The sequence below is a fragment of the Carex rostrata genome, chromosome 25, assembly GCF_964058835.1.
Source record: "Carex rostrata chromosome 25, lpCarRost1.2, whole genome shotgun sequence".
Taxonomy (NCBI): domain Eukaryota; kingdom Viridiplantae; phylum Streptophyta; class Magnoliopsida; order Poales; family Cyperaceae; genus Carex; species Carex rostrata.
The window spans coordinates 7,984,102-7,992,778 of NC_135942.1; the positions used below are offsets into that span (position 1 = coordinate 7,984,102).

The window sequence follows — 8,677 nt, forward strand, 5'->3', positions numbered from 1 at the left end:
GCCAGGCCAGGCCAGGATTATAAAGGTAGCTGCATGACATTCTCTTGGCCCGTATCGTCAACCGCAGGCCTTTTTTTTTCTCACATAACAACCCGCATGTAATTACATGGTAGTGTAACCCACAAAAGCCCAGCCCAAATAAAGGAAGCAGATAGATTACTATTAACTTGAGAAAGAAAACCCTCGATGAAAAAGAACCGACTACCGATTAGCCAATAGCCAATAGCTATTAGCCATTAGCCATTAGCCATTAGCCATTAGCCATTAGCGAAGCTTGCTGCTTTCTCTTCTCTCTCTCTCCCTATTTCCTGATGAAAAACAAAAACAAGCGCTTCTCTTAAAATTTTAGAAAAGGGAGAGTTAAATTAGGTTTGTAGCTTTGTTCAATTCGACGACTGAAGTGAAAGGAAAGGCATGAAGAGGGGATACAATGAATCGACATCGACCTCCTTCGGCCCGCCCAAATCCAGACCTCGATTGAACTCTTTTGGTATTTCAATCAAAACCTCAATTTAATTATTGTTCCAAAACTTAAATTTCTTACTTGCCAACTCTCACTCTGGAAGGATATGATATGATATGATATGATGTGATGTGTTTAAATTAGGTGATTCCCATTATGAAGAGGATGAGAGCAGTAGAAATGCAAGGAAAGTAGCAGACCACTACAGTGCCAGATCCAATCAGACTCTTGAACAGAGAGAAGCTAGTCCCATTATTCATTTAAAGAAGCTCAACAACTGGGTACTGTCTCTCTCTACTAAAATTACCTTCTACTTTCACCTCACCTACTTCCAACCATTTTTCATTTTTCATTTTCCAGTAAAGAAAAAGTCAAATATGCTGCTACCTCTAGATATGCTTTCTGGACGATTCTTAATTTAAAGCTGACAGACAGATTGTTTCTGTTGACATTTTACTAGATTAAGAGTGTTCTAATTCAGCTATATGCACGGCCTGGAGACGCAGTCCTTGATCTTGCTTGCGGCAAGGTTTGTATTTTGTACATTAAACTTGGCTCTTTCTTATTATTCTGATACTAACTATGCACACTTGTAACAAACATAATATCATGAAGCTTTTACTGTCACTATCAATTTCAATGCATGTTTAGCCGTACTTATGCTGCAATCATTGCTTTGTAGGGAGGTGATCTTATTAAATGGGACAAAGCCAGAATTGGATATTATGTTGGTATTGACATTGCCGAAGGATCAGTATGTCTACTTCTACCTAAATTTTTTATTTAAGCAATTCAACATGCTTCTTTGGACTCAAATGTGAATGCTTATTTTTTTAGATAAAGGATTGTAGAACAAGGTACAACGGCGATGCCGACCAGCAACAGAAAAGGAAGAAATTCAGCTTTCCTGCTCGCCTTATATGTGCAGATTGCTATGATGTAATTGTTAAATTTTGTTATATTTGTCAAGTTTTCCAGGGTATTTAAGTTCACTATAGGTAATGCATGCACGTTATGATTATCACCAACCAGATAGTGTACAAAAAGAGTAAAAAAGAGACCGAAGCTATCTGGTATCATAGTGGCTCACTTAATAGTTAATACACGTACTAATTTGCTTGCATTATATCTTTTGCATGAGGCCTCTTTTCCTCTATAGTAATTTGTTTTTTTTTTAATAAAATTAGGTTAGGCTGGATCAATACCTGGATGATGACGCCCCTTTTGACATATGTAGCTGTCAGGTACGTATCTTAATTACTTACACGGTAACTAACCTTAATTTCTTTGGGGAATGAATTTTGTCTCTAGATTCACGAGTGTTGTGTCTTCTAGAAAGTCTGTTTAAATTCAAAATGAATTATTCTGAGAAAGAATGACTTGTTTCTTTATGCAATATGGTTTTCATTTTGTTTATATTTGTCTGTAGTTCGATTTTCTATAGAGAAAAGTCTAATTATTTCATGAACTAGTGCTCTTGGTTCAAATAAGCCCTTAATTTTTTTTTCTGGTTCAAACAAGCTTTGTAAACCATTGATTTTGGTTCAATCAACACCTCTCCTAGTTTCCTTGGGGAATGAATTTTGTCTCTAGATTCATGAGTGTTGGGTTTTCTAGAAAGTCTGTTTAAATTAAAATGAATTATTCTGAGAAAGTATATCTCGTTTCTTTATGCAATTTGGTTTTCAGTTTTTTTTTTTTTTAATTTGTTTGCAGTTCTATTTTCATCAGATAAAAGTCTATAATTAGTCCATGAACTAGTGCTCTTGGTTGAAATAAGCCCTTATTTTTTTTTTTGATTCAAACGGCATCGTAACCCATTTAAGTTTGGTTCAATAAACCCCTTCTGTATATTTCTTCTGTTAAATCACTCACAGTGTGACATCTCCTTCTCCCTCCTTTTCTTCTTTTGTGATGGTCCTCATGAGCAGTGCTGGAAATGCTTTATACTGCTGGCTTGAACACTGCCACTGCTGAAATGGAACTTCTTGTCTTCAATTTCTCTTGCTATTTTCTTTTCTGGAGTATCGCCTAGGCTTTAGATGAAGTGAATCTCATCCCTCCTCTTTTCAAGCATCGTAATCAGGGTAGGGCATTAATCGGATTCAAATAGCTAACTGGGAAATCCATTAACTTATTGGGTACAAAATTACATCTCAATCCCTATAACTATGTTTTATTATAAAATCTGTTATAATTATAAAATCGATTGATACAGCATTGAAATATTTTTAGTAAGCTAATTAAAAATTCTTTTAGCACAATTCAAAGTGGGATTGTTCTTAGCCAATTAGTAAATTGAAGTCAAAGTTTAGATAAAAATTTAACCGAAATATAAGTGTTGAATAATAAAAGACACAAAAAGTTCGGTCAACCCATTTCTTATAATTGTAATAATAGGTCTCACCGTCAGATCTTTCCTGTTCTCTTATTCTCTTTCATTCTATTTACGAAATAGAGTATTGCATATCTGAAAAAAAGGAAATACACAGAATCAACCAAAACTCCGAAGGAATCGGTTCAAGTATCGGACTAACTTGAACCAGGGATAGGCACTACATTAGATTAGGAGTAGGCACAGTGAACAATTAGTACTGGATCGAAATAAAAAATTCAAATCCAGGGGTAGGCACTTGCCTACCCCAATTTACATGTAGATCCGCCAATGATCATAATATGCCAGAAAAACATATTAATGATAAAAAAGCACGGTCAATTAGACTTAGTGAAAATCATGTGTCGATTGGAATATTTAAGACTGAAGTAATTGGTTTATTCTTGTGTGTGTAGAGTTTGATTTTTAATGTTAAAACATGGGAAAGAAAAACAAAGGAGAAAAAAATGATGCACTGTCAACTTAATAATCAAGATTTGTGATATTAAGAAATAATCACTGTAAAATTTTTTCTACGAACATGTCAGTGCAAAGCAATACAGTACAAAAAGTAGAGAAACTTTAAATTAAATTGATTAGATACTTAAGCGACAGATCAGTCATTTTGCCTGAACTAGAATTAAGCCTTCCTTGGTAGCTAATATACTCATATTGATATAAATTGATCTAAAATCAACAAAAAACTACCCTGAATTACTAGTCATATTTTTCTACAAACATGTAAATGCAAAAAAAATAGCACAAACTGTAGAAAATCTTCAGATCAAATTGATTAGGTTCTGAAGCGATGGATCAGTAATTTTGCTTGACCCTAGATTTAAGCCTTCACAAGTAGGGTAGCTAATACAATCAAATTGATCTAAAATCAACAACGAACCAACCTGAATCACTACAAACATGTCAATGCTAAGCAAAAACAGTACAAACTGTAGAGAAACTTCAAATCAAATCGCTTAGATACTGAAGTGATGTATGCAGGATCAGTAAATTTGCCTGACCCTAGATTTAAGCCTCTATAGGTAGCTAATGCAAACAAATTGATCTAAATTGAGCTAAATTCCACAAGGAACTAATCCAACTAGCAGTCATCTCAGAAAATCTAATATTATCAAATTGAAAATAACCAACAGGGGACAAATTAGAGCAAGAAGCTGGATAGTAAGTGTAAACAATATTGCTGTCAGTGGAGGACCTTTGAGTCAAAACTTCTCTGAGAATTAAGTCAGAAAATAACAGCAGAAAGAAGATGAGGTGATGATCGATTAGAAAAAGAGATGAAACTGGAGTGATGGGAGAATATCGTTACAAAATGGATAGCTTTTAAAAGTACCATCTTTGACCATTAAGTAGGGAAAAATAAATCAATAGAGTAGAAGAGGAAAAAGTATAATAGAATGCTGCCTTTTTCATGAACTGAATGTTAGTTCTCTATTCCCTTGCCTATAAAATTCCCAATCGTTTCTGACAAGAGATGGTGAGTGGCTATGGAGATGCATGCGGCATGGCAGACAATTAAATTATTAGATGCTAGAGAGAGAAGAGGGGGAAAGAGAAGAAGAGATGAACCTAGGGGGAGGGGGGTTCGTTATGGAGTGGTGACGCACCACTGAAGAGAGGAGAAGAGAAAGCGGTGCCAAAAAGAGAAAAGTAGGGGGGAAGGGAGAGAGGTTTGATTGAACTGAACTTCATAGTTCAGAGTGCTGTTTGAACCATTTTTTTTATTAAAGGCTCATCAGAACCCAAAGCCATAGTTCAAGGACCAATAACATACTTTTCTTTTTTTGGAGAACTTTTGTTTTAATATGGAACTTAGAATGCAAAAATCTTTCTAAAACACTTGGTGAAATACTTGTTGGTTCAATTATCAGCAAAGACATATTTGAGAAAAACAACCAATTGTAGTGAAGCCCAAATGCCTATGGGGTCACTTAGACTGGGGATTCATGTGCAGGACCAATATCACATCTCCTTACAAAGTACATTATGTACATGTAGTTTGCTTTACACTACTCATGGTCGAATGAGGCACGTGCGAGGCAGGCTTTAGCAAACATATCGGCCTTGCTCCGACCAGGTGGCACTTTTGTTGGCACCATGCCCGATGCAAATGTTATTATCAAAAAGCTGAGGGAAGGTAAATAAGAGTACAACCTTTTCACATCAGTACCAGTTTTGTAGTTGCACTATATATCGATTTATCCTCTTGTTCCAATGATTTCATCAAACCCATATTATATGATGGGAGCTTCACCGCATCATATAATAATAGTCTGGCAATTGCTGACTATACCTATATGCTGCTTTGGGCCAAGGAACAAGCAGAAACTGACATGTATTGTACAACCTTTTCACATCAGTACCAGTTTTGTAGTTGCACTATATATCGATTTATCCTCTTGTTCCAATGATTTCATCAAACCCATATTATATGATGGGAGCTTCACCGCACCATATAATAATAGTCTGGCAATTGCTGATTATACCTATATGCTGCTTTGGGCCAAGGAACAAGCAGAAACTGACATGTATTGTGTTGTAGCTGAAGGATTGGAGTTTGGGAATAGTGTCTACTCGGTGAGTTTTGATGAAGAGTATCAGCAGAAGGTGAGAACTCTAATATACGTTGAATCAATTTTCAGCCCAATTTCTACCTGTGAGATAAATAATAAGCTCTGTATTTTTGCTTCTTAGAGGTTTTCATCCTCAAATCCTTTCGGCATCAAGTACAAGTTCCATCTAGAGGTAAATATACTTTAATAAATTTACTATTGTCTTTAATTATATGACATGGCTTTCATGAAGCTTTTAATGAACACAGGATGCTGTTGACTGCCCAGAGTGGATTGTTCCTTTTCATGTTTTCAAAGCCCTTGCTGAGGAGGTAACAAAAAAAAATGATAAAATCTGTACTTGTGGTATCATAATAAGGTTAATTTTAAGTACTCACTTTTTTTTATCTTATTTTTCAACAATGGGCAGTATGATCTAGAGCTTGTTATGATGAAGAACTTCCATGAATTTGTAAACGAGTATCTGAGAAAACCAGAATTTACAGACCTTATGCGTAGGCTTGGTGCTTTGGGAGATGGCAGGCAAGATCAGAGTGAGTGAGCTATTTTGCAATCTAGCTTTTGCTGGTATTTAAAGGCTGTGATGTTTTTCACCTTTTGCAAAATTCACCCAATGTGCAAACAACAACTATTTTTTATTATTTGTGACGGTCTACAATATCTATCCAGTCTTCACCTCTTAATAGTTCGGTTTGTTTCTTTGACTAGTCACCTTTACATTTTTATGCTTGGATGAAAAAGTGAGAACTAAAAATTGTTGGGTTTTTCAATGTTCTATGCAAAGGGTTTAGTTGAAGAAAGGGGACCTTCAAAGCAGCCTATACCATTCTGTAGCATATTTGCTCTGGACCACTTGTTTTATTAGCACACAATAATAGTAAAATTTTAGGAACACAGTAAAAGGTTGTAATGTTTAATTTTACTTTATGGTACCATAAGAATGTCATACTAGTGTTTAACATAATACCAGGTTCTGAGCATTATTACAAATCACACTAAATTGAAAAAGGTCGTGGTGACACAGCAATGAGTCTACATCAATACTTTATTGTGCTGCAGGTTTGGTGGTGCTTTTTGAATCATCAATCAGTTGTCTGTGTGTTATGTGAAGGAGCCCTTGTTGTAATTTATTTTAGTCAATTTATACTAATTGATTACATTTCAGGCACACTGACACAGGATGAGTGGGATGTGGCCTATCTTTACTTGGCATACGTCCTGAGAAAGGTATCCTGTAATGTTTTGAGTTTTAATTGTTTTTCCTGTGTTTCCATGCACGAATACACTGTTAGTGCGACTCTGCATCTGCTGTCATAAAAGTGATAACACTTGCTGCCATTATTGCATGCGGGCTGTCCATCCAATATCATGGTGTAGTTATGGCCTTTTATTTGGTCGAGCTGCCATCACTTTTATGACTTTAAATTATGGGTGCAAATAGATCAGATATTATCCGTCCGTATCCAGCTCTGTATTCGAATTTTGCGGATTCGGATACTGATAGTTAGCGGATATTGATACGGATATGATTTTTGCGGATACGGTTTTGCTTTCGGAAGCATATACAGATAATTATCCGTGTCCGTATTTTTTTGTTCGCTTGTTTTAGAATCATATATGGTTAGAGAAATATTTTTTTAATTGGTATTTATTGATTAAAAATATGGTTATGTTGGTGATTAAATTTTGTTTAACAAGATATATATTTTGTAATGACATAACAAGTTTAACATGGGAAAAATATTATTTTTTTCACCATAATGATTGAATGTCTGAAATATATATGTATTTTATGCTACTTTTTGTTCTAATGAAAAGAAGAATTAATTGAATAATATGTAATTTTATCACAGAGTATCCGAATTATATCCGTATCTATATTCACTTCCGTTTAATATTCGATCTGTATGCGTATCTGTTAAATATCTAATCTCTATCTGTATCCGAAAAATAATAGGAGATCGGGATATGGTTTTATAACTATCCGATCCGTTTGCACCCCTACTTTAAATGCAGAGTCTTATCGGGTGCATATTTTTTGTTGTGTTGTTAATTGATGTGATATTTGCATAAAAGAACATCTTAAGTAGATCTTGCTTACAATATTAATGTCCACTTGCCTTCTTGGTAAACATGGTACTGTTTCTAACAGAGAGGCCAGCCGCCTAAAGAGCGTAGAAGCAGAGAAGCGAATAGAGGAAAAACGCATATTGAAGAGGATGACATTGAATTCCTTGAAACATAGACATAGGCATGACCACATGATCGTTCATTTAATGTATTCATGAATGAATCTTGCCGTGTTATGCGAGGCGAGTCTCATGTATGGCATATGCAAGAGCATTCTTCTAAGGCATCAGTTAAGATAAACCAAGTTATAATTGCAATTTTTTATGTAGAATTAAGTAATGATGGTTATGTTGTTAGCTCCTTGGGAGAAAAACAATGCCATACATCTTCAATTTTTATGTGTTTTACAACTCTTATATACTTGTGGTATGTTGTAACAAACTGTAAGCAAATTGGATCTTGTAGTTGACAATTACTGCTTGTACCTTTTTCTCGGGATCAATAAAGGCTGTTGTAATTTAGGGGGAAAGTTTGCCTAAGAACATGAAAAGTTTGGAATCTAGTGATTATATATGAAACATCATATTAGATGTTTCATGACATGTTAAAATGCAGCAGCATCTAAGCTTCACTTGGTAACAATAATCCCGTATCACCATAAATTACAATTTTTTTTTTTGTCATAACAGAATGTTATATTCTTTTCCATCGGTCTATTTTCTGTGGTCTGTTCAGATAGGTATCATATAATAGATGAAAGGTAGAATCTGAAATAGGCTTCTATTTTACATTTTTCCGGTTGTGTTGTGGAAGTGGAAAAGTGAAAAAATGTTGAGAATGTGCCGATTTCATCTATTGAAAAAAAAATAGTATTTTTGTATTCATCATTCTACATATTTGGAAATTGATTCATGGCGGAACAAGGAAATACTTGTAAAAAGAAGAGATTTGACCGTAAAAATAAAAGTTCAATTATATTTTGTTATAATTTTTACAATTTCATGCTCGTTCAATTTGAATAAATTTTTGCTTTTCCTCTCCAGCTGAACAGGCCCTGTTAGAAAAACCAAAGCAAGAGAAGTGTTATTTTCTACCTGTAAGGCTAGAAAAGAAGCCGGCAACACAGAAAAGCCGAAAAAAAATAAAAATAAATAATATGTTATTTTTATCATTGTACCT

The 8,677-nt window shown here is 34.8% G+C and overlaps 1 protein-coding gene across 1 annotated transcript; it reads left to right on the plus strand.

Moving 5' to 3' along the window:
* Positions 1-256: 256 nt before the first annotated feature.
* LOC144576117 (mRNA capping enzyme family protein) lies at positions 257-8,019 on the plus strand. Its single transcript, XM_078326380.1, has 13 exons — positions 257-490; positions 608-744; positions 924-992; positions 1,146-1,217; positions 1,301-1,402; positions 1,651-1,707; positions 4,854-4,992; positions 5,398-5,462; positions 5,550-5,600; positions 5,677-5,739; positions 5,838-5,961; positions 6,594-6,655; positions 7,581-8,019. The coding sequence occupies exons 1-13, from the start codon at positions 415-417 to the stop codon at positions 7,671-7,673; spliced, it is 1,110 nt and encodes a 369-aa protein (XP_078182506.1). The 5' UTR covers positions 257-414; the 3' UTR covers positions 7,674-8,019.
* The last annotated feature ends 658 nt before the right edge of the window (positions 8,020-8,677 follow it).

Coding starts and splice junctions, on each gene's coding strand:
- LOC144576117 (XM_078326380.1), top strand. CDS start 415: ATGAAGAGGGGATACAATGAATCGACATCGACCTCCTTCGGCCCGCCC. Junction 1,403..1,650: donor TATGTGCAGATTGCTATGAT/GTAATTGTTAAA, acceptor TAATAAAATTAG/GTTAGGCTGGATCAATACCT. Junction 5,601..5,676: donor AGTACAAGTTCCATCTAGAG/GTAAATATACTT, acceptor TAATGAACACAG/GATGCTGTTGACTGCCCAGA.